This window comes from Microtus oregoni, unplaced genomic scaffold (genome assembly GCF_018167655.1).
Source record: "Microtus oregoni isolate MIOR12 unplaced genomic scaffold, Mior012 000081F_ref0000091, whole genome shotgun sequence".
Lineage (NCBI taxonomy): Eukaryota > Metazoa > Chordata > Mammalia > Rodentia > Cricetidae > Microtus > Microtus oregoni.
The window spans coordinates 2,621,348-2,646,975 of NW_024544541.1; the positions used below are offsets into that span (position 1 = coordinate 2,621,348).

At 49.9% G+C, this 25,628-nt stretch overlaps 1 protein-coding gene across 3 annotated transcripts in view; it reads right to left on the minus strand.

The window, feature by feature from the left end:
* LOC121441722 (beta-catenin-interacting protein 1) overlaps nt 1–25,628 on the minus strand; it is a 47,218-nt gene that overhangs the window by 4,450 nt on the left and 17,140 nt on the right. Inside the window, exons 2-4 of one of the 3 annotated variants that reach the window (XM_041642964.1) lie at nt 19,858–19,942; nt 13,874–13,994; nt 13,189–13,279 (exon numbers count right to left, since the gene is read on the minus strand). In XM_041642964.1, the coding sequence (XP_041498898.1) occupies nt 13,189–13,279; nt 13,874–13,969 (187 nt within the window). In that variant the 5' untranslated portion in view covers nt 13,970–13,994; nt 19,858–19,942. Of the gene's footprint in view, nt 1–13,188; nt 13,280–13,873; nt 13,995–14,528; nt 14,654–19,857; nt 19,943–25,628 lie in introns of those variants that run through there. The other 2 variants (XM_041642966.1, XM_041642965.1) reach the window with 2 other exon arrangements.

Below are 25,628 nucleotides of genomic sequence, written 5' to 3' on the forward strand. Positions count from 1 at the left end.
AAATAATTTCACTGATAGTATCATTTATCAACAATACTACAACACTTAGGGGCAATTTTTATTACATGTCCTCATTTTCTGTGTGGGTGAGGATGTGTGTGTGATATAGGGCACACGGAGGTTGGAGGACACCGCAGGAGTCTGTTCTCTCCTTCCACTATGTGGGGCCTGGGGACAGAACTGCCTTATACTCTAACTACTCAAAATTTAAAAAAAGTTGAAGTCACCTGACAGTGGTGGCACAAGCCTTTAACCCCAGCACTAGAGGCAGAGGCAGGCAGATCTCTGTCAGTTCGAGGCCAGAATAGTCTACAGACAGAATTCCGTGACAGCCAGGGCTACACAGAGAAAGCCTGTCTTGGTAAAAACAAAACAACAAGAAGTTGAAATCTATTACTTACATCACTTACCCCGCCCCTTTTCAGCGATGGATTAAACAAATCCAGGGCACAAGAAGCAGGATCATCACCGAGCTACATCTCCAGTTGAACTCAGTCTTCTAGGAGACAGGGCCTTACTAGGTAGCTAGCCCAGGCTGGCCTCAGACTGACACTAGTATCCCTTCTGAGTGCTGGGTTACAGGCATGGCCAGCAAGCTCCTGAGAGCAGCTCTGCACCACTCTGGAAACACACGCCACAGTTCCCAGGAGGTGCTGCCCCACACATGTGGACAGGATAGGCAGGATGAGAGACAGACACTAGCAAGTGATAGCAGAGGCCTTGGAGCCCCCCACACAACCTCACACCCTTTCTGAGGGCCATTCTGAAACAGTGCCCAGGGTCTTATTGCCCAGGCAGCTGTGGTCATCTTCAGCATTCTCAGCACCATAGCAGTGTGTGTGTGTGTGTGTGAGAGAGAGAGAGAGAGATGAAACATGTTCTCATGAAGCCCAGGATAACCTTGAACTCACTGTGTAGGCAAGGATAAGGTTCACCTTCTGACCCTCCTACTAGTTCCTGAGTGCTGAGATGACAGGTGATATCTCACATCCAGTTTTGTGAGGTACAGGGATCAAGACAAGGCCTCAGGAATGCTAGGCAAGCAGTCTACAACTGGGGTATGCCTCCAATGCCATTAATCTGTTCCCCATGGTGGACACACTGTATTCTTGGAGACTAGCCATGGTGTATATGCTGTGTGACCAGAGACTAGCCATGGTGTACATGCTGTGTGACCAGGGACTAGCCATGGTGGACATGCTGTGTGACCAGGGACTAGCCATGGTGGACACAGAGACTAGCTATGGTGGACACGCTGTGTGACCAGGGACTAGCCATGGTGGACATGCTGTGTGACCAGGGACTAGCCATGGTGGACATGCTGTGTGACCAGGGACTAGCTATGGTGGACACGCTGTATTCTCGGGGACTAGCCATGGTGTACATGCTGTGAACTAGCCTTGTTCTCAGTCACAGTCCGATCACCTGGGAAAGCCCCTTGTTCAGAGACATGAAGCAGCTGGGTGAATCTGAGGCCTAGGGTCTGGAGTCCTTGCCTTTTCTACACAGAGCACCTTGTTATTTCTCTAGGAGAAGCGAAACAACTGTCTCTAGTTGTCCAGAGCACTGAGGAATGCCAAGCCTCAGACAAAGCCTGGACCAATCTGTCTGTGTTACTATGAGAAGGGAACCAAGACCCAGGGTTAGAAAACACCAACAAAGCTTTAGGGGAACTCAACATGGAACTCAAGTGTCAACCATCCTCTGATGGCCTCTACTCCTGTGGCTCATCCATCTAGAAAGCAGGGCTAAGGCTCAGCTCTCTGCATAGGGTGGGGCAGGCACCCGCTGGTCCAACCCACGTCCAATGCCAGCTCTGGCCTTTTAATGGAGCTAGTCAAGTGACTGGGGAGGGAAAAATGGCAAGTATGCAGAAGCACAGAAACAGGGAAGCTGGCCCTAGTCTGGGGGCGGGGCCAGACAATGGGGTCACTGCTGTTTGTGAGCTGGGAATGAAATCACACCAGCCGTGTTGAAAGCAAGGCTCTGTCTCAAGCCAGCACTCACACCCAAAACAGATGACCACAGGGACAGTGTGGTTTGGGGAGAAGGGCTCCTGAAGGTGGACAAGCATCATCCTTGCTGTCCTTCTGTTGTAATTTAAGATCGGGTCTTGATATGTTGCCCAGGCTGACCTTGAACTTATAAGTCTCCTGCAAGCCCCAAGAACCTCACAGCCCAGGATGGGCAGGGCACTGGGAAAGGGGGACTCATACGAGCAGCACCAGCCACAGCTGGATACCATATGACCTAATCTTGAGCTCCTCAAAGCCCAACTTTCATGACAGCTTGAGCCCTGGGGATAGGGACCTTGGCTCTGCCATCTTTAAGGTCACTGAAACTACAGCACCCCTTACTGGCATAGGTGTCCCAGGACTACTCCAGCTACAGGCATCTGGGGCCAGGTACCCATTATCTCCTGTGTTTCTATGGAACCCTACACCTACCTAGCCCAAGTACAGATTAGAGACCTCGGGGCTGAGGGAGGGCATGGTTCAGTTGGATATACATAAGAATATGTATATGTATATTCTTTGTATGTATTTGTACATGTGTATATACATATACATATTCTTTTTTTTTTTTTTTTTTTTTGGTTTTTCGAGACAGGGTTTCTCTGTGGTTTTGGAGCCTGTCCTGGAACTAGCTCTTGTAGACCAGGCTGGTCTCGAACTCACAGAGATCTGCCTGCCTCTGCCTCCCGAGTGCTGGGATTAAAGGCGTGCGCCACCACCGCCCGGCTACATATACATATTCTATGCATGTCCGAAACCTTCATGCTAGGTTATACAGAGACATGAGGATCCTTGGAGCTCATTAGCCTGCAAGTCTAGCCAATTGGTAAACTCAGAGACTCTGACAAAAAAAAAAGGTGGAAACTGACAACATGCCAACTTAAATTAAATCCCTAGAGTCTTGTGAAGGCTCAGAATGTACGCTTCTGTAATCCCAGCATGCCTATGGGAGACAAGCCAGGAAAACTGCCCAGAAGCTCAGGGACCAGGCTGCCTAGAGTATGAAGCACAGCAGAAACAACCAGAGAACCCCTGCCTAAACAATGTGGAGCAGAACAACCCTGAAAGCTCTCCTCTGACCTACACGCACACACGCACACAGCCTGTTGGGGCTGGAGAGATGGCTCAGTGGTTAACACTCGCTGCCCTTGCAGAGGACTCAGGTTTGGCTCCCAGCATTTGGCGGGTCACAGCTGTTTGTAATTCTAGTTCCAGGAGATCCAATGCCCTCTTCTGACCTCTGTAGATACCACGTATCCATATGGCACACAGATATAGATGCAGGCAAAACGTTCATACATATAAAATAAAAAATCATTTTTTTAAATCAGCTGTTTGAAAACCTAAAAAATTGCAACCCTATGGCTGCAGAGACTCCAAATTCCCAAAGCTAATAGAGGGAACCCCCTTTGTGAGTCATCATCAATGTAGAGCACTTTGATGAGTACCTCTAAATTCCCAAGGAGCACCCCTGCCGAGCCTTGTGAACTCCAGGCTCAGTGAGACATTTTCAGCACACACAACACCCATTCATGACAGAGCAAGCGACCCCAGGAACATGGTGTGATTCCCGCTCTGAATGCTCTAGCCCCTTCCCTGACTGCCTGGGTTGGGTGCAACACCTCCTCAGGCCATGAGTTCATTATCTGGAATGTCAGCAAGTATCCAAGACTGCAAGGCCTCAGCTACTAGTTCTGGGGAATTGCTATCTGGAAAAACTGGCCCCAAAGGGAAGAAGTTCTGAGGGGAGCAAAGCTGGTGCTCCTCCTGCATGGGGCTTCCTCCCACATAAACCAACACCCACTGGGCAGCATGTGCTGTTTTTAGCATCCCAAGGCTATGAGCCAGGTGTTCTATACACCTCCGCTTTGATAGCCCAAAGCTCCCAGGGGAGGCTTTTTACCCAAGGTAGTGCCACACTTGGGTTGCTATGGGAACAGGGGGTTCTGATTCACCAATGGCTTAGCAGCAGGAGCAGCACTAGGCTCTGTGGTGCCTACTGGGTTCCAAAGCCAGAGATGTCATGGGTGGCTTCCTAAAACAGGCCAATAAAGAGTACAGGAGACAACAACTACAGGCCCTTTCCAGCTTCCACTGTTTCCTGGGACCTGGGCCCGACCTTAACTCTGACTACCTGTGGAGGTCAGGGAGGTCCCTGTGCAGTCAAGCTCAGTTTATTCATCTGTGAAGTAAGGTAAATGGCACCTGTGTCCTCACTAACACACCGGGAATAATGTCCAAGGACATCGGTGGTGACAAATTCCAGCTGCGTCCCCTGGGGCCCTGCACCCACAACTACCCTCCCACCCCACCGAGCCTGCAACACACACACACACACACACACACGACCTTTAAAGTTTCCAGGCGAGGTGTTTCTTCTCCCCATATAAATTTTTCCAGTATCTCCCCCAAACATAGGTTCTTCCAGACCAGAAAATGTGACTATGTCCCAGAGGTGTCCTAGTTGGCTTCAAGGTCAACCCAGAAGGGAGTCTCAAACAAGGATTGCTCAGGTCAGAGCAGCCTGTGGGCAGGCCTCTGGGAGACTTTTATTGTTAACTGATCTAGAAGAGCCCAGCCCTCTGTGTGAGGCAGCATACCCTAGGCATGAGCTGTAGAAGGAAGCGTGGCGTCTGCTGTGCCTCCGTGGCTATGAGGGAGGTCCTTGGTTAGAAGAAACGCTGTGTGCCTTGAGTTCCTGCTTGACATCCCTCAACAGTGGACTGGTCTGTAAGGTGAAATAGATCCTTTCCTCTCCTAGGATGCTTTCGGTCAGAGTGTCCACAGCAACAGAATGAAAGGACACATGGGCCTTGTCCCCAGGGCTCAGGGATGACCAGGTTCTCACTATAGAACTTGCATATTCTCAGATTAGACGCTGCAGCAGAGCGTCAGAATCACCTTGGAGCCATTTCCTTGTTGCTGCTTGCTCTGTTCCTTCAACCTCATCCTCCATCCCCAGACAGTTTTGATACTTTGCCCCAAGCTATTCTGGAATTCTTGAGTTCAGGTGACACTACTACCTCAGCTTCCATTGTAGCCAGGCAATAAATAGCCCAACTTCATCATATCTAGCTTTGTTTAAAAGGCGGCATCCAGTCAGGCGGTGGTGGCCACACCTTTAATCCCAGCACTCGGGAGGCCGAGGCAGGGGGATCTCTGTAAATTCGAGGCCAGCCTGGTCTACAGAGCAAGTTCCAGGACAGGCTTTAAAGCTAGGCACATCTAGCTGTCATACGATTCCCTGAATCTAGGGAAGGGCACAGGTTCCTTCTCTGGAGCACAGGCTGGCATCAACTCCTGAGTGCTAGGATTGCAGATATACAACACCACGCCACACTTTGCTAAAAATGCAGATTACCAGGCTCTCTGGCAAAGTACTGTGATTGACTGGGGCTGAGCCTGCGTTCTAGCTTCCTGAGTGGGCTTCCGTACTCAAAGCTCTTAGGCATTTGTACACGTACCCTATTGTCCTTCATGGGGGACAGCTGTCATCAGATACCGTGCTGAGCTTACAGTAAAGAGAGGCCCATGTGACTGGAACTGTCCAAATGCTGGACAGAGTGGCCCCCATGCCCCGCCCAAGACAGGGACCCACCGCTTAGCAGGGTGTTGGGAAGTCACGCCAGGGGTTTTAAGGCCTTTCAAGCATTTGTTCTCGGCTTTGCTAAAGGGCTGCATCGCAGCACATTCTCCACTCCTGTCTGGGGTTCCTTTTCTGTCAATACCAGTGTTACAAACCAGATCCCGGTGGATTTCTGTACAATGCATGTGACTTCTGCCTCAACCCTGTTACTGGGTTACAGGTAATTCTCACACAAGTGTTAATTAAAGTCAAGAGGCTGAGCTTCCTGTCCCAGATGAACCTTCCCTGGGCTGACTCTAATTTCAGCACTGACAGTTTTCACCTGGGGCTTCTAGAAGGCGCCTGGAAGGAGCTGGCCTGGGGGAGAGAGCCAAAAATCACAGTGGGGGGGGGGGGTCAGCACACTCAGAGCTGCTCAGCCTCCATGGGGCTTGGTCTGAATGTGTGACGTAAACTAAGCACAGACCCTCTCTCCACAGAGTCCTGCTACTGTGGGACAAAGACTGGCATGGGGAGTGGGAGCCAGAGCCGGGTACCAGCTGGGCATGGGAGGGCTGTGAGAGGGCACATGAAGGAAGAGAGAAGACAGAGGCTGAATGGTGGGGGCGGGGGATCCCAGAGAAAATTCCAGAGAAAAATGGAGATGCTCAAGCTGACATCCTTGGCCTCGGGGCACTTTAAGGGTCAAGTGCAGAGACTGCAGAACTGGGCCACTCCCAAAGTGCCTAATTCCTGCTGTTTTCCCCGTAACATTGCTATCAGAAGCTCTCAGTTTAACCATAAGACCAAGAAACTATTTTAGGCTCTCTGGTAGCATCCTGAACCAGGTGCCTCTGTTTCTGCAGGGGAAAGCCAGCAGGCCTGAAAAAGCCCACAGCCCTTTCCTGAAAATGCCTCCGAGAAAGCAGACTCAGACAGAAGCTATAACAGGCCCAGGGAGCCAATATGACAAACAATAGCTCTCAAAGGCAGACCAGGAGTGTCCCCCGGAATTCCCTTGGCAGAGAAAGAACAAGGAGGTTCCTTGTCAAAATGAGTCATGTCAGCCCTGGGACACTGGACAAGAGCCCACCCAAGGCACAGCACAAGAGTCACAATTCTGCCAGGTATGGTGGCACTCAGTGAGTTCAAGGCCAATATATTAAAAAACCAAACCAAGTCGTATAAAAACATCCCTAGGGGGCTGGAGAGATGGCTCAGTGGTTAGGCTGCTCTTCTATAGGGCCTGGGTTCAAGTCCCACACTGGCTGACTCTATGGTCTTGAGCTACCTCTCTCAGCCAGAGAGAACCCATGTGACAGGGTTCTAACGACACTCACTGGGGGAGCCCTTGTGTATTTCTTTGCAAGGAACTTGGCACGGAAAACCAGCCTAATGAATGCTTGCCATCATGATGATTAATAGCAGAAATGAGATCCAACAGGAAGAGACTGGTCAATAACTTATGATAGACAGATGCTGCATATTATGCAACGACCAAAACGTTTTCTTGGAAATTGTTGAAGAGCTCAATGAAATTGCCTGAAGTAAAAAAAAAAATCTTACAAATATACATATATGTATGTATGTATGCTCAGACGAGTATCAAAGCAGTATACTCTGAAGCCAACGCTGACAGAAGTGACTGCCTAGCTGGTAAAAGGCTATGAGAGGCTAAGAAGAACATGAAGAAAAGGAAACAGAGTCTGTGCAAAGTCTAAGCTCATCTGCATCTCCTCTCTCATTTCCACAGTGATCACGCATCCCTTCAGAGCCAGGAAAGACAATCGATGCACACTGTGTGCTAACACCGACGCCACAGGGAAGCTCAGCATTCTGTGGCTTCAAGAGTGGCAGCTCCAACCCCACATCCCCCACCCTCTACCATGTCTGCAGCTGGACCTTTGCGGAGGACCAGCTGCCTAGTGAAGCACTGATTTCCTTTGGTTCAAAGCAGAGTCATGCCTGGCTGTCACGTCTGCTAGGCCATCCTTGGGGACCAGGAGATAGTACCCACAAAATTCACTGCCTCTCTGACTCCTAGAACCTGCTCGATCACTGTGCTCAACCTTAGTTACCAAGAGCCTGGTGAGGTCGACACAGCCACACAGATGCACACTTAGAAGGAAGCCTCAATCCCAAGCTCAAGGAACTCAGCATCTGGTCAGCGGAGGGTCTGGGCCAAGCCGCAGGAGGCAGGGGTTAAGGGCTGAGTTCTTGGGCGTGCCAGTGCAGAGGCAGAGAGGTGAGCACAGCAGTCTAGGATGCCAGTCAATCACTGTGACTGTAGGTATGGGTGAGGGTACCGTGCAAGTGTAAGACTGTACCTCCTCAGTACTGTTCCTTCTAAGCCTTCAAAAGTCACTCTGGCCATAGGAATAGAGAGTGGACCAGGGGACTAAGATTAATCAAGATGCCAGTTACGAGTCAGGCAGTGGTGGTGCACGCATTTAATCCCAGTACTCAAGAGACAGAGACAGGCAGATGTCTATGAATTTGAGGCCAGCCCGATCTACAAAGTGGGTTCCAGGATAGTCAGGGCTAGTACACAGAGAAACCCTGTCTTGAAAAACCAAAAAGATGCCACTGAGAACCTCTCTAGAAGCTCAGTTGGAAAGGGGCTGGAGAAATGGCTCAGTGGCTATCATTTGCCATTTTTTTAAAGATTTATTTATTTATTATGTATGTAACATTCTGCCTCCACGTATGCCTGCCTGCCAGAAGAGGACATCAGATCTCATTATGAGATGGCTCTAAGCCACCATATGGTTGCCGGGAATTGAATTCAGGACCTCTGCAAGAGCAGCCAGTACTCTTAACCTTTGAGCCATCTCTCCAGTCCTCATTTGCCATTCTTGTAGAGGATGCCTAGATTTGATTCTCAACACTCTCATGGCAACTTACAACTATCCATAACTCCAGCTCCATATGATGTAGCATCTGCAGGCACCAAGCACACATATGCAGACAAAGAAAACATACACACAAAAGTAAATTAAGCTGGGGCTGGAAAGTTGGCTCATAGGTTAAGGGCATTAACTGTTCTTCCTGAGTTCAATTCCCAGCAACCATATGGTAGCTCACAATCATCTATAATGAGATCTGGTGCCCTCTTCTGGTCTCCAGGCATACATGCAGGCAGAACACTGTAAATGTAATAGATAAACAAATCTTCAAATAAAATAAAATAAGCTGTTGCTTAATTTAAAAATAATTGAGCTAGCAGGGATAGGAAATGGCTCAATTGGTAGGGTATTTGCCTAGCATGCATAAATCTCTGGGTTTGGTCCTCAACACAGCATGCCAATAATCCTAGCACTAAAAATGGTCAAAAGTTCAAGACAGGGTGGGCATAATGGTTCATCAGGGAAAGGCACCTGCAGTTAAGCTTGATAACCTGAGTTCAATCTCTGGATCCCACATAATAGGAGGAGAAAACTGACGCCTGAAAATTGTTTTCTGATCTCCACTTGTGTGTCATGGCAGGCACACACACACATAAATAAATGAAAAATATTTTTGAAAGTTTAAGATCATTCTCAGCAACAAAGCAAGTTCAACACCAGCCTATTCCATACAAGACCCTATCTGGAAACACACAAAAAGCCTGAGACAACTGGGGCTGGAGAGATGGCTCAGAGATTAAGAGCACGGGCTGCTCCTGCAGAAGACCTGCATTCGGTTCCCAGCATACATGGCAGCTCACAATCATCTATAACTGCAGTTCAGGGTATCCAGTGCCCTCTCTGGTCTCTATGGGTACTGCAGGCATATGGTGTGTGTGTGTGTGTGTGTGTGTGTGTGTGTGTGTGTGTGTGTAATACACACACATAAAAATAAAAATAAATTAATCTTAAAAAACCAAAACAAAACAACAGCAACAGCAACAAAAACATAAGACAAGAAGTCAAACAAGAAGGAGAGGCTGAGGCCCATCTGGGAAGCATTAAGGCAGGAGAAACAACCACAGTGCTAGAAATAAGCCAAGCCCATGTTCTGCTCCGGCACCTGGTGATAACACAGGTGGAGAAGTGGGTCTGGAAAGGAGGGCCCAGTTGGGCCTGCTGAGCATGCAGGGAAGGAGCTGTGTAAGGACAGTCAGACGACGCTCTGGGGATTTGGAGAGGGGGCTGGGCTAAGGGAATATTTGGAAGGTATTGACCTGAGGTCTGTGGAAGTCATGGGAAATAGGGTAGAGAGAGAAAGGGTTAAGGCAAAGGACTGAATCTAAAGACACCAATGCACTGGAGAGGACAGGAAGGGGGAGCATTGAGGATGAAGGAGAGGAAGGAGGCAGTCATAGTAATCTTTGCTTAATAGGGATCAGGCAGGCTGAGAACTGGGGGAGGCAGGGAGACACTGTTTAGTACTGGGAGGCCACTACTGAGACCATTTGATCAGCCCTTAGGTGCAGTCTTCTGGCTCAGGGTCTTTTCCAGCATTTGCCCGTTCTCTACAAACACAGCTAGACTGTGTGTGGTGGGTAGAGAACCAACTACTCAGGTACCAACCCCCCACCCACCACCCCAGTGGGCAAGAGTGTATGAGCCTAGATGGTAGCTGGGTTCCCAGGGGTGAGGCTGAGTGCTGTCCTTTGGGTGGGTCTGCCTCAAGACCTCGGTGTAGAGGAACAGTCCAAACGAGTTTTCTCAAGTTCAGGGAACCTTAGGGTGGAGCCCTGCCATCTGGCTGAGAAACAGAGCCACCTAGTGGACAGAAGATGCCAGACTCCTCCTAGTCCCAGGTCCAGGCTTTGGCACCCCCCAGACAAAGAGACAGCAGGACACCTTGGTGCATGAGCAGAGGTTGGCTCTGACAACGGAGAAGTAGGTAGGTTAGAATTTTACTGGAAATCCGCTCAGCCTCACAGGACTGACAAACACAAGCTCCTGACCTAGACTATAGACTAGATTGGGTTCTATTAATAGGTGTTTGTATGTGGTTTATTTATAACAGAGAAAATAAAAGAAGGCTTGAGACTTCCATGTTTGGGTTCCTCCTGATCTCCTGATATCCCTAGGGCCTCCCGGAGTAGCATTTGTTCCCGGTGAGGTGACTTGCAGAGGTAAGGGGCAGTCTACAGCGGCATCAGCAGCACAGATCCTCTACATCCTTTGTCTGATACGATTTCCCTCAATCTGAAACTCATACCATGGCAAAGAAAGGATCTACGGCTGCCACACACCCAAGAGGCCCCAGATTCCAGAGTGTCTATGGATGGTCACACCCACCTGCCTGGTGCTTATGGCCGAGTCAGCAGCTTTGCACCCAGGGCAACAGTGAGCAGTGAGCTCACTGTGATCCAAGGCCAACCTCAAACTCACTGTGTGATCAACAACTTTTAACTGATTCTTCTGCCTTTGCCTCCCAAGTGCTGGATTTACAGGGGGTGCCACTCATTTACTTGGTGCTGGGGACTGAACCTAAGGATTCATGGATGCTAGGCAAGCACTCTACCATTGGGCTAAGTCCGCAACCTTAACTGTGACCTCCTTAAACAACACAGCAGGCTGCACTGTATCCCCAACTGTTGGTTCAGCAAAGTGAGCTTTCATATATATGTATATATATGGTTTATTAAAATAGTCTCATATATCCCAGGCTGGCCTTGAACTCTGGCCAGGATTAAAGTGTACAACATGTCAGGCTAAATAATGTAACTTTAAAAAGTATTTGTCTTATTATTAATTATGTGTATGTGTGGGTCTGTGCATGTGAGTGCAGGTGCCTATGGAGGCCAGAGACATTAGATTACACTGGAGCTACAGGCAGTTGTGAGTTATCTGATATGGGTGCTGGGAATTAAACTCAGGTACTTGTTCTAACTGCTGAGCCATCTCTCTGGGCCAATGTGGCTTCTTAAGAGCAAGTGGCTAGAACTCAATAGTTTAGTCCTTATCCAGCATGTGCAAGGCCCTGGGTTTGATCCCTGGTACCACAAAATATATCCTTCACTTCTTACTACATATGGATTCATGCAAAACATACAAAAATATTTTAGAAAATTTGCTAACTTGGAAAGTGAAAATCCGTTATGAAAACCTATATCCAGTCAGTATGTTCTATCAAGTGGGTGCAGGCCAGGGGTACGGCACAGTTTAGTACGCATGAGGCCCCAGGGCTGCTCCTCAATACCATATAAACCATTTTTTCCTACTAACAGCTCAGGATGTATCCCAATGTCTTTTCCATATGCATACATGATTGGATGTGTGTGGCAGGGTACATGTGCTGGGCGCTGCCTATTCTGACACGGTCCCACAGCTTCTTTACTTTTTCGTGCCTCCACCTCTTGTCACCCAGCCCTGTCTCACCGTCCTAGTTTTCTGAGCATCTGCTTATTGTCTCTTCCCAACTAGGGACATTTGTACAGAGACTCAGAGACTCAGGAGCATATGGGAGGAAAGGAAGACCCTGGGAACTCAGACGACTGAAGTTTTCTGGGGGACCTGGTTTTGGAGCTAGGAGAGGAAAACACAGACCAGCGATGGCAAAGCAAAGGACTCCTCCAAGAGACAGTGGAAAGGTAGGACAGACTACATACACACTTGGTCTTGGTGCTGGTCAGCACGCAGCACACTTGAGCAGGCGGGCACACCTGGGCAGGCTGACTATGAGACACGCATAGTCCTACACCACTCTGAGTCAGCAGAGGTCCCCTGGAGATTTCTGGCGAGCTGACTGGGCTACATACAGCACCAGCACTAGGGAAGCAGACCCTGTATCAGGGCTGAGCCCACAACATGTAGGATAGATAGTCAGGCAGCCCAATGTGCTAGACCTGCTCCCCCTGCAAGCAGCCTCAACACAGCAAGCACACTCTGCTCTGGTGGCTGCCCCTGCCTGGACTTGCCATGGGTCACTCAGGTATCCTGTAGCCGAAATCCCAAGGAAGCGTGAGAACGACAGAGAAGGAGTGCAAGATGCTGCTCAGAACGCTATGCTACAGTCAGGCCGAGCTTTCAGACAGGGAAAGCCTCCAGAAGCAGCCAAGGGAGCTGCCCAGCAGCCTTGTCAGCGAGGAGCGGGTTTGACTCCTGGCACCTCTGTGTGGTCAATGGCAATGAGTTCTGCTTCCAAACCACTGCCTGCCAAATGGAAGTCACACGAGCAACAGCTGGCAACTGTCAAATGATGTGTACCGGTCCCTGGGCATAGCCCCTGCTGCTCAATAAACACTTGTGGGACTTTGGACCATGAGGATCCTCAGAACTCCCTTGGTTATATGAAGACATCAGGCCCCTTGAGCTATCCCTTCCTGCTAGTGCCAGGCTGGCCAGTCACTGCACAGTGGTGCCACACGGGGACAGTGCTGTCAAGAATACACAGAGCAGCTCCCTGCCCCTGAATGAGAGGACAGGGCTCAGACCCTCTGAGGTTGCACAGGCTCCCAGACATGACTATCTCCTTCCTCCACGCTTGGGAAGGGATCTACCATGATTCCCACCTGAGGATGGGGATGGGACAGAGGGGAGGCTGTCTGTGGATGAGGAAGAACAAAGGCCTCGTTTCTCTTGCCTAGACTCCCACATCACCCATTCAGCTCTGTGAAGAGCCTCTGCTGAGTGCGCTGGGGAGGGCTTGGCTGGCGCCTGGCCCTTGACTCACCCTGGTCGATGGAGTGCTGTGGCAGCCGGCTGAGCTGGCTGCTCACGACCCCCGCGTAGGTGCGCAGGAATTCTTCCTCGCTGGCGGTCAGCTGCAGGGTGAGAGTGCTGTGGTGAGGGGAGCACATACCTGGTCCCCAAAAGGCACCCTACCTGATCCCACTAGTACCTCCCTTCGTGCTTCTTACCCTCTATTCCTGGGGTGGCTGCTAGTCTCCCAGCAATCCCTCCCTGCTTCCACCCTGAAAACCAGGTCCCTGAAGTTCACATGTCCTACCACTTTGACTCTAGATCTCTCCTCTTCTGGTAGAGAGCAGGTATGAAAGCCAGGCCCTGGCCAGACACCAGCAGCCAACCAGCCATTCCAAATCCCTCCACTTCTTTTCAAAAGATGTCCCTGCGCATGTTTGTCTACTACTCTCCTCCGTGGCCACCCTGCCCAGGTGCCCCTCACTTGTTCCCAGGAGAGAAGCCTCTCAGGTCACTGAGGGTCAGAAAGGAAGATTAAAACCCCCATAGTCCCTGGCTGAAAATCAACAATGAAGTGGAAAGGTTCTCTCTTAGCAATGTCCCCCAACACTGGACATGCAGGGCTCTGTGTAGGGGGAGCCTGAATTGGCCCTGCTGCCTTGTCCCTCCTTCAGGGCGGCAGGTACCCAGATGCTTGACACCCTACAGGCACTCACATTTGACCCCATCTTCCTCAGCATGAGCAGCACGCGGACCTTCTGTTGAATGTACATCTCCTCCGGGCTCTTACCGGGTGCTCCCTCACGGTTCATCCCCCTGGTCCAGCTCTGGGGACTCCTGCAAGAAGAGGGGCAGCGTCACAGAGAAAATGCCAGGATGAGATCATTCTAATACTGACACCTTTCTTCAGTAGTCCCTCCCCAGTAGGGGCCCCATCCTGACAGCACAGAAGTCACAGAAGAGGTGGGGAGGGGGTCCAGACTACCTCCTGTCTGAGGCCCAGGAAGCACGGCTGAGGAGCACTCATTCTAGAGAATAGGCTGCAGGGGACAGCCACGGTTTCTGTTATGAGCCACAGGGGAAATGAGGCATGAAGTCCCAAGACTTCTAGGTTTTCAACACAGACAACATGAGTGAGAAGTAAAAGGAATTGGTCAGAGGTGACTAGCCGGGGCCTTTGGCACAGGAAACCGTAAGATCAGTGACAGCACCCATGGCAGCGACGGCACCCTGTGCAAAAGCCCCTACCAAACTCAAGAGGCCAACTCCTGGGCAAGGCACCGAGAACTCCCTCTACGGGGGTGGCTGGTCCAGGGCTATGGAGCAGAGGCACTGATAGGGCTGCTACTGCCACCCCACAAACCCACCCACCTGTTAGAGGGTAGCTCCTGAAGACAGCTGTAAAGGCCAACGGCTGTGTCCAGGTGTCTCTGGCCTGAGCTACAGCCAGCCCCAGAAAGAGAAGCCCGGAGCCTCCTCCTGCAGAAGGAGCTGGGGGAGAGGAGACAGGATCTAGGGGTTTGGGTTACACACTTGAACTCCTGGACAAGTCAGAAATAACGCAGCAGCTGGTGGGGTGGAGCCTCAGCAGCCCTGCTACCAAGGAGCTGCACTCGGGGAACAGGGAACCCGGCTGGCAGGCTAAGGACACTCCTTACACCATCTATTCCCAGTGGCCCATGAATCTTAGACAGGGACATGCTGGACAAGGCAATACTCCATGCCAAGGGCGCACCCGGGAATGTGCCAGAGCCTGGGCAACAGCTCCTGAGTATCTACTCATCAGCTGCTCAAAAGCCTAATGGGGCCCTCGCCCTGCAAGCCCACACAACAGGTTAAAAACCTGGCCAGCTGGGGCTGACATCATGTCTGCATATCCAACACAGCACAGGATCCTTCCAGAGTCTTTGTATCCACCCTTGGAGCCCTAGAACCCAGACTCCTTACTTCCAACTCACCCTGGGCTCAGAAAGGGGTCAAATAACAAGCAGGGATTGGGGAGAGGCACAGTGGCTTTGAGCACAGTCTCCAGGGCACACACCATCCTATGGATGGCCCTCACTTCTGGCAGAGCCCAGCAGGAAGCAAGGCTTTCCGCCCCTCTAGCTCATGCACCAGCACTGCGGCTCTGGGGATGAACTGCACAGGGCTGATCCTTGCCTGGACCTTGAGTATCAATGTTTTGGCTCCATCTGGGCTACTATGGCCTTGGCCTCATAGCCCACTGACATCTTCCATTGTCCTTTCCCCTACAGAGTCGCTGTGTGTGTGTGTGTGTGTGTGTGTGGTGTCAAGAGAAATCCGTCACGGGATTTTCTGACATGGCACCACTTCATACACGGCTTGTGGTTTACCACCACATGATACAAACCCACCTCTCTCCTCCTCATTTGCATGTTGACGCTGCCTGTTGTTTCTTTCCATTTTCCTTTTCAGTTCTCTGACTCCTGAGAAATCTTCTTAGCTCTACCTGAAAGTACATTTCCTAGCCCTGGCCAGTTGCCTGCGAGGCCAAGTGTGATCTTTGCCCCCCTGTAGCCCAGCTCTCCCTGCTCCTCTGCTGGTCAGCCTCTGCACTGGGTATCCATCCCCTGGGCCCAGAACTGTCCTCATGTTGGCTTCAAGGTAACTCTCCAGGGGTCAGTTCTGTGCCTCCACCTCTTGTCACACAGCCCTGTCTCACCGTCCTAGTTTTCTGAGCATCTTGTTGGACCATCTGTTTATTGTCTTTTCCCTTCCCTGCTGTCTGCTCTGCCTGCCCTGTCCTCCTAGAGCCTGGATCCCAGCAGGCTCTTAGTAAGTACTGCCCATCTGGCTGAATGGAACAGGGGAGCAGTCTTTAGTGTCTCAGATACCCCCTTTCTACTGTATATATACCAATTTGGAACTAATGTCATTGTATTAAGAGACTTAAGTACTAACCCAGAGTCCTGCAACCAAATTTTACTTTCCCAAAGGACTCCCCCTCCCAAAGTACATAATATGGCCTGAGCCACTGTGACCTCCAGCAAATATCATAAGTATTTTATGGAGTCTTCACACTGGGAGTCAGAGCTAGTTTTCAGAAGGCCATCCCCTATGAAGGATGCATGGCATTCAAGGAACCGGCCACAAGGTGCCGCCATACACCAAGGTTTCTGGGTGTCTTGGCAACACAGGGGAATTCCTAACAGTCACTCCGGTGGGAAGTGCTTACATACCACACTCTAGTCATGGTGGGCTGCTCCTACAGGACAGGGTCTGGCTAGTGCTGCCACGTTGGTGCTCACTGGAGGACCGCCATTGTGCAGTTGTTTCACACAGCGTCTGCCCTACAGACTCTGTCCCACAGCTTTACCCCTCCACACCCGGAGATGGGCAGATCCCATCCTCCTTGCTGCTGCAGTCCTGCTGTGAGCCTTAGGGTCTGCAGCAGCAGGGCTCAACGGGGTCTTTGGAGTCAGGTCATTCTTATTTTAACACACTTGCCTGGAACAAGCTGCTTCCTAAACTTCAGGAGAATCCGACTTAGCGTTTTGAAAATTTTTTTTTAATCTAGTATTCTGCTTATACCTACTGATTGATTGATTTGCATGTCTGTGTGCTCACCATGGCACACATGTGGAGGACAGAAGGGGTAACCTTCAGGACTCAGTTCTCTCCGAGGGACTGAACTCTGGTGCAAGGATTGGGTGACAAGGACTTCTACCCACTGGTGCTGCTAAAGCTCTGCTTTGCTGACCCTGTCCTGCTGCCTGCCAGGAAGGAACGCCCAGGGCTGGCTCTGGGATAGAAAGTGGAGCACAGGTCCCTGCCCTTCACATTCCAGGCCAAACGCTCCAGAAAGCGTCCTAACTGATGTAATTCTGTCCTAATTCCCTGTAAGGGTGTCGATGTGAGGAAAATTAATAATTGAAGAGAATAAGTCATAATCATCCCAGACAAATGGCTGCTGGTGTGCCGTAAGCGTATTACAGTGTACTTGGATTTGCTGCCTATCCAGGCGAATATGTTATTAAATTTTCATCACAAGTCTGTCAAGTACATTAATGTCACTGGAGGATTCCTTTTTCCCCTGTAGGGATCAAGAACTGGTCTCCATTAAACTGTGCTTAAATTACATAAGCTCAAACTGCAATTAATTTAGATACTAATTATTTATCCAAGCTCAGACCTAAGAATCAAAAATAACGATGCATCGTAGGAGTGGTTTCAGCTATTCCTACACATCCCAGCCCTAAAAATAGGGCAGTGCTTCCCTTGCACTAAGAAGATTTCTCAGGAGTCAGAGAACTGAAAAGGAAAATGGAAAGAAACAACAGGCAGCGTCAACATGCAAATGAGGAGGAGAGAGGTGGGTTTGTATCATGTGGTGGTAAACCACAAGCCGTGTATGAAGTGGTGCCATGTCAGAAAATCCCGTGACGGAATAAACACAAATACTAAGGGTCACCACGCACAGGCAGACACTGCACACGTGGACAGCTGGTGGTTCTGAGACTGCCCCCTGCTGCAGGAAGCATGGCTGGTTCCCAACTACTGTGCAAGACCCACACGGGGAGAAAACTGAGGTCACGAGCTGAGATGGGCACCGAGGTGTAGGAGACATCAAGGACAGTGATGTCACTTCCCACCAGATCTCTGTAGACTTACATGGACCAACTGATGGCACTTCAGAAGTAGGAGTCGGCGCAGGAGAGGCCAAGAATGTGACACGCAGCGGCAGGAGGCTGGGAGGCTAGCGCTGCCCACGTGGGTTTCTTTTTTTTTTTTTTTTTTTTTTTTTTTTTTTTTTTTTAATATTTATTTTATTTATTTATTATGTATACAATATTCTGTCTGTGTGTATGACTGCAGGCCGGAGGAGGGCACCAGACCTCTTTACAGATGGTTGTGAGCCACCATGTGGTTGCCGGAAATTGAACTCAGGACCTTTGGAAGAGCAGGCAATGCTCTTAACCACTGAGCCATCTCTCCAGCCCACCCCACGTGGGTTTCTATCAGAGCTGATAAGAGCCTGACAATTGACTTCCCTTTGACCTGCTTGAGTGGCCCTGAGTACATTTTTATTTATAAACCTGAAGCTAATGCTGTTTGCACACTCGCACTTAGAACAATGGGGGTCTCGCATCTGCTTAGAAAACTCAAACTCAAGCTGTGCCAGACCACAGCATGGGTCCTGCTGGGTCTCAAGGGTCGCTGCCCTGTGGACTGCAGTATTTGCCTTTCATTTTGTCCATGTTAAAATATCCTAGGAAAGCCAGGTGTGGTGCCTCTCACCTATAATCTCAGCATGGAAAGCAAGAGGATGTCACAGCCTAGTCTACACACTGAGTCCCAGGACGCACACACATGCATGAGAGCTGGGCATGGACACTGAGCAGGAATCCCACTACTCGGGAGGCTGAGGCATGGAGCTTGCCCTCGGGCTTAGAGCTACTTTGGGCTATGCAGTGAGTTTCAAGTCAGCCTAGGCTATAAAATGAGAACACATGTCAAAAATTGTTTTCTTTTGTTTTATTTTTTGAGACAGGGTCTCTCTCTCTCTCTCTCTCTCTCTCTCTCTCTCTCTCCATAGCTCTATCCCGGAACTCACTATTTAAACCAGGCTGGCCTTGAACTCCCAGAAATCTGCCTGCCTCTGCCTTCCAACTGCTGGAATTAAAAGCCTATGTCTGCTACTATGCCCGTGTTAAATTTTCTTTTGTTTTATTCTTTTTTGTTTTTCAAGACAGAGTTTCTCTGTACAAAGCCTGTCCTGGAACTCACTCTGTAGACCAGGCTGGCTTTGAACTTACAGAGATCCGCCTGTCTCTCCTAAGAGCTGAGATTAAAGGTATATGCCATTACTGTCCAGCCTGGGTCAAAATTTTTAAAGCATAGGAACAATTTTTTTTAAAGGAGCTATGCATAGTGGCACATGCCTACGATCCCATTGCTTGGGATGTAGAAGTTGAAGGATCAGGACTTCCAAAGTCATCCTCAGCTACTCAGTGAGTTTGAAGCCAGCCTGGGCTACAGCAAACCCTGTTTCCAAAACACAAACAGGCAACACAGACGGACACACGGAGAGGGGAGTTGGGATGCGGCTCAGTGGTAGCATGCACAAGGCCTGAGTGCCACCCACAATGTACCACAGTAAGGAAACACCTCTGCGACTTTTAAATGCATCCATGTTTTCATAGGGTTTATATCAGATAAAAAAACACAGCATGTAGCTTATAGAGTTTACAGAAAATATTAACCCAGGGCAATCAAGATAGCTCAGCAGGTAAACACACTTGCTACACAGTCTATTCCTAGAACTCATGCATAGGTGAACAGAAAACCAACCTCACATGGGCATTGGTATTGCCCTCCGCCTTTGCCCCCCATATGGGACACAATAATAAAATATTTAAATCCAGAGTCTGCTCAATCTTAGCCTGATAAATCAGCAGCATGGTGACACTGGCTGTAAGAATCCACACATCAAGTAGGGCATCTCAGCAGTGCAGCACGGTTACTATACACAAGGCCCGGGTTCAATGCCCAGCAGTGCAAGGAAAAAAAAAAACAGGAAAGAAAAAGAACCCTCATATTGGAAGAAACAAGTATCGTATAGGACCATGGAGGAAGGCAGAAGGATGGGTGAATCTGGTGTGTCAAGGCTTCCCCCATCTCCCTCCACAACAGCACTGTCCCATGGCCACACAACAGAGCCTTCCCCCCAGGTCCTTACCTGCTTCTGGAAATGAACTTCAGGCAAACTGATGCTCAACTCTAAGGGGAGGGCTGCGACTGAGAAGAAATAAGAAGGTGCCGCCCTGTGGAAACATAGAACACGGTCATGGGAGGAGCCAGAAGGGCCCAGAGGCTGCTGCAGCAGGACCTGGTGCACACCCCCACGCGGAGGGAACAGAAGTGCTGGCACGTGGCCATGGGCTCTGTCATAGTCCAGAAATACCTGTGTGTCAGGCAAGCCCAGGGAGCCTGCTCCAGCACCTAAGACAGGGTGCTGAGTGTGCACCAGGCTTGTCATTTCCGGCTCAGACCGGTCTGCCCGCTAACACAACACACACCTCCTTCTCTGGGCCAGTCACCCTGTCTAGAGACATGGGACCAGAGTGACTCACTGTGACAGTGATGGGCAAGTCCTTGCATCTGCACAAGATGACCTCCCACCCACCAAACACCTCAGACAACAAGGCCAGGTCCTCATCTTCTGCCTCCTGTGTGTTCCAGCTGTGTCCACCTGTGTGTGTAGCTGGTATCTGCAGCTGTGCACTGGTACAGATGCATGTCACATATATAAAAGGCACGACCGAGGCTTATACTCTGACTGGCCTAGCTGCAAGTCTATGCCCCAGGAACATCTCTTCCAAGAACCAAAGAACATGGCTTCTCTGGACTTTCCCCACCAATCTCATCACCTGGCTAATATGTGCTAACTAACCTGGTGGCAGTGTGGCCTACTGAAAGGACCTGTGACAACCACTTCAGGGCATTGAGGGCTTGTGAGCTTCTGTATCTCACCAAGCCTTGAGTAGCCTCCAAGTCTCAGCCCTGCTCAGCCCTGCCAAGCCTGAGGGCAATGGCTTCTGAGGCTGATGCAGGAGGGACCAAGGCAGCCTGGGAATATCTCCTTATCCCCTTTCTGTAGTCAAAGCTGCCAAGAGGCTAAGGGCGGCAAGCTTCTACAAGGGGATCTTCGCAAACACAGTGTGAGTGCATGGGTGTGTATGTGCACACACACCTCTGAACACGCATGTGGAGGTGACAGGAAGATGTAGCATGTTTCTCCCCTACTCTTGGCTTCATTCCTCTGAGACAGGGACTCAAGCTTAACCTGAAGCTTACCATGAGGCTGGCAGGCTAGCTGGCAATTTTTTAGGATCTGCCTATCTCTGCCTACCCCTACCCCCAATGGGTTACAAGCACATGGCCATTTTTTTAATATAGTGCTGGGAATTCAAACTCAGGTCCTCAAGTCTACAGTGGAACTGTTTTTACCCACTAAGTCATCTCCCCAGCCCCACACTGTGGAACTGCAAGACCGCTCAGAGTCTCTGAGTCTGCCGTGTGGGTCCCTCCATCTAGAGGACGGCTGGGATGGAAGTGCCGGTACTCTGCCAGACACCCCCACCCACCATCCGAGCAGCCCTATAGGAACAGGCCATTTATAGCAATTAATTGCTCTCTTCTTCCTCCAGATATCAAAGCTCTGAAATACCAAGGAACCCTGGGGAACTTTCCACCCAAGCCCTCACATTCCTTCAGAAAGAGATGAAAGGAGAAGAACCTCCTCCTACTTCTGAGGGGCTTTCATTTCTTCAACTGCCGAGACCACTAATTATCCCTCCTGTCCACGGGGCGCAGGACCTTCCAAGGAGGGGAGGGCAACTGTGTGGCTTTAAGTGAAGGCATCGGAGGGCAGGGCTACCCAGCCTCCCAGCCAGCTAGCCTGTTTGTCAGGCCAATGGTCCCAGACTACAAAGAGAGAAACTAAGGCTCATGGTGCCATGGCCCTGTGCAGCACCAGACACCTAGCGAGCTCCAGGAGCTGGCTTGTTTCCAGCCAGCTGTCGCTGACCAGCAGTGTAACCCAAGGCTGCTCACCACCCATGTGGTTCATTCCGCAGTATGTCAGAAGGGCTTGAGCTGTGTGCCTCACAGGGTAGCCATGGGATGCCGGCTGCTTCCTGCACTGGGGCTGCAGGGTGGCTAGGCCTTACCACTCTGCTACCACTGCTTTGGAATTCTGTCATTTTCTTTCTTTCTTCCTTCCTGTTTTTCCTTTTTTTCAATGCTGGGGATTGAACTCGTGCTTCATATATGCTAGGCAAGCACTCTAACAAGCTACATACTCCTTCTCGTCCTTATTCTTTTTTCTCCAGACAATATTTCTCTGTGTAGCCTTGGTCTTCTCTGTATAGCTGTCCTGAAACTTGCTCTGTAGACCAGGCTGGCCTCGAACTCATAGATCTACCTGCCTCTGCCTCCCAAGAGCTGGGATTAAAGGTGTGCACCACCACATTCAGCTTTCTCCTTCTTACAGATAGGTTCTCATATAGTCCAGGCTGGCTTACTTGATCTTACTGCCTAAAGTACTAGGAATACAGACACATATCACCAAGATACTTACACATGTTTGGGAGCTCTTTATGATTTTCTTGTCTGTGAGTCATCTAATGATTGACTGATTGATTGATTGATTGATTGATTGTTTGTTTTGGGATCAAACCCAAGGCCCCATGCATACTAAGCCAAAACTCTATCACTGAATTATACACCCCCAAACTTATTTTGAAATTTGTAATAATGTATTTTATGTGCATTGGTGTTTTGCCTGCATGCATGTCTGTGTAAGGATGCCAGATCCCCTGGAACTGGAGTCACAGACAGTTGTGAGGTACCCTGTGGGTGCTGGGAATTGAACCTCTGGAAGAGTAGTTAGTGCTCTTAACCACAGAGTCATCTTTCCAATCTCTGTAATATTTATTTTAAATAAAGAGTCCATTATTGAGCCTCATAAATTATATGGCTGGTCCAAAATGAAAGGGGTTTCCCAACATGCCAAGGGCCCCACAGTCTTACACAGACCACTACCTGGACTCAAGGACTTATCAAGATGTTCTAGGCACACTGTGCTCTGTTCTGGGCTCAGGCTGTGGGGATACAGAAAAGAGACATTAACATAGGGGCCTCTTTGCCAGAGATAGCCAAATGGCTGAGGAAATCACATTACACATGGCCAATAGCACAAATAAAGATACTGTGATGAGCCACAAAGATAGGTTAAAACACAAACATTTCTAGAATGCCAAAAAAAGATTACAGATTGTACCAGGGATTGCCTCCCTTACTCCAGGAGCTCAGATGCAGGAGAAGGAAAGACCCAAGGCCTTAATTCAAAGCAGTGAGTAGCAAAGCGTGTGTGTGTGTGTGTGTGTGTGTGTGTGTGTGTGTGTGTGTAAGCACAGGACCTGGGTCTTGATAGATGAATAGGACTTAGCAGGAAGAGAAAGAGGAAGGTGCAGACACAGGCACTAACAACAATTACTGGCATCTATCTTCTCGACAGCAGGCACTGAGAATATATAGGAAGATTGACCTGCGATGAGGGGAGACAGACATCATGCAAATCATACTCAGGACAATATGTGAACGGAGACTGTTCGCTTGTTTCCTGGCTGCCCAGACCTGAAATAATCACACAGAAACTATACTAATTAAAACACTGCTTGACACTTCTTATTAACTAACTCTTACATCTTAAATTAGCCCATTGCTATTATTTTGTATTTTACCTCGAGGCTAATATTCTGGAGGTAAGGTTCCGTCTGGTGTCTGTCTCCTTGGATGGCTACATGGCGTCTCCCTGACTCCGTCTTCTTTTTTCCTCAATCTCTGTTTGGAATTTTTGCCTTGCTCTATTCTGCCCTGCCATAGGCCCAAAGCAGATTCTTTATTAACCAATGGTAATAAAACATCACAGCATACACAGGGAATCCCACATCAACAACGCTTCTCTGACAGGGTGACAAAGAACACAGAAAGAAATATAAGGCATCCTGGGGACATGCTTCCTGGAGCTTGGCCTGTTTGAACGGCTGTGAGGAGACTACCTGGGCCCCAGTGACAGCCCAGAGGACAAGCTGGACAAGCAGGACTGAGAAGCCTACAGAGAGATGACGCAGACTCTTCCTTCGCGTAGAGTAAGCACACAGTGGACATTTCCAAAGATGCCTGGGACCAGAGTGGAGGCACCAGGACCTCCTATGGGGCTATGGGGGAGAAGCCTTGTGAGCCCATACAGGTGATAACACAGGAAGGCCTGGGCTGCTGCAGAACACCCAGAACAGCAGAGAAACCTGAGGCCCAAGGTGTCTGGGCCTCCCTGAACCAAACCCAGCTTGCCAGAGCATCAAGCCCTGGTCTAGGGTGACCGAGCTAAGTGGCCTAGGCGAAGCCCCAGCGTGCATGACGAGCGAGCAAGCGAGAACAGCTCTGCTGCGAGCCCTCTACCCACTTTGCCTCAGTCAGGCCCCACTGTTCACCTGTCACTAACCCAGCCATCACGGAGAAGCCCCTCCCACCCCAGCTGCGGCAGACAGGGCACAGTAAGAGCAGTTGCTAGCCAGCACCTACTGCAAGTGGGAGAGTGCTAACCTATCCTCTCCTCAGGGGCACTCCTCGGCTTCGGCTTCTTCCTGGGTTTATGGCTCTAAGCAGTCCCCCACCCCCAAACTCAGCACTGGTGCTGACAGCCACCTCTCTGCCCCACTTCAGAGCAGGGCAGAGACAGTCCTATTTGTCCTTGTGCCTGTACGGGTCCGCTCCTGCTAGGTGGCCACTGTACTATTTGCTGGAGACTGGCCTGGGTCTTGTCTGGAACTACTCTTAATCTTCCTTTTGCCTCTTGAAGGTGGGGCCAGTCAACAGTGTGTTTGGGGGTGATTCTCAGGCCACATCCACACAGTCCAAAAGAACAAGGGAGTCAGGCTTGGTGGTACAAGTCTAGAAGGCCAGAATTTGGGAGATGAAGGCAAGAGTCCAAAGTCATCCTCAGTTATTTAGGGACCTGAGACCAGACCAGTCCAGGCTACTTGAGAACTTGTCTAAAAAAAAACCAAAAAAACAACAACAACAACAACAAATATATATATATATATATATATATATATATATGTAAATGAACTGACTAAATCAAGCACGCAAAGGAAGAAGAGAGGGGTCTACACATGAGAAAGGGTACAAAGAGCACAGCACAAAGACAGAAGAAAGCAGAGCACAGAGAAACCTGGGGAGGAGGCACAGACAGGAAAAGGAGGACCACCTACAGGCATCAATCCCTTGTGCTAAGCCTGCACAGATCCCACCTACGAACACACACACATACACACAGCGCACAAGCGAGCACTGCTGGGGCTGTGGGCTAGGATGACTCCAGTGTCAGGGAGGACTTTCTAAGTGAACACAAAGGCCATTGTTTCTTGGAATCATCCCAGGCAAAGCCTGAAACAGGAAGGCAGAGGTCAGCTCCCAAGCTCAGGTTTTCTCCCAAGCAGATGCAGCCTTGGGGCTGGGGACCAGAGGAAAAGGAAATGACCACTTTGGAGTCTGCAGAATGGATATGCAGGCCCTGACTGCTACAGTACCAGCACCCTCTGCCTCCACCACAGGTCAGGAAGTAAATGGGAGACAGACTGGCTGTACAAAGCTCCTGTCCCCCCACACAACCTCCAAAGGTTGTCAGTCAAAGGTTATAAGATGGGAGGACAAGATCACTGGTTATCCAGCCCAGGTCATTGGTCATCAGTTCAGAGTCTGCTGCCAGAGGAACCCAACCCTTGTCCTCCTGCAGGTGAAAAGGAACTGAGTCACAATGGCCTCCTCCAGCCTTCTAACTATGTGATATACGGGGGCAGGGAACAGAGCAATGCCGAGGCAAAGAGGCACCCCAAATATTACCTAACCAACACCAGTGAGCCCAAACAGGCAGGGAAGGGT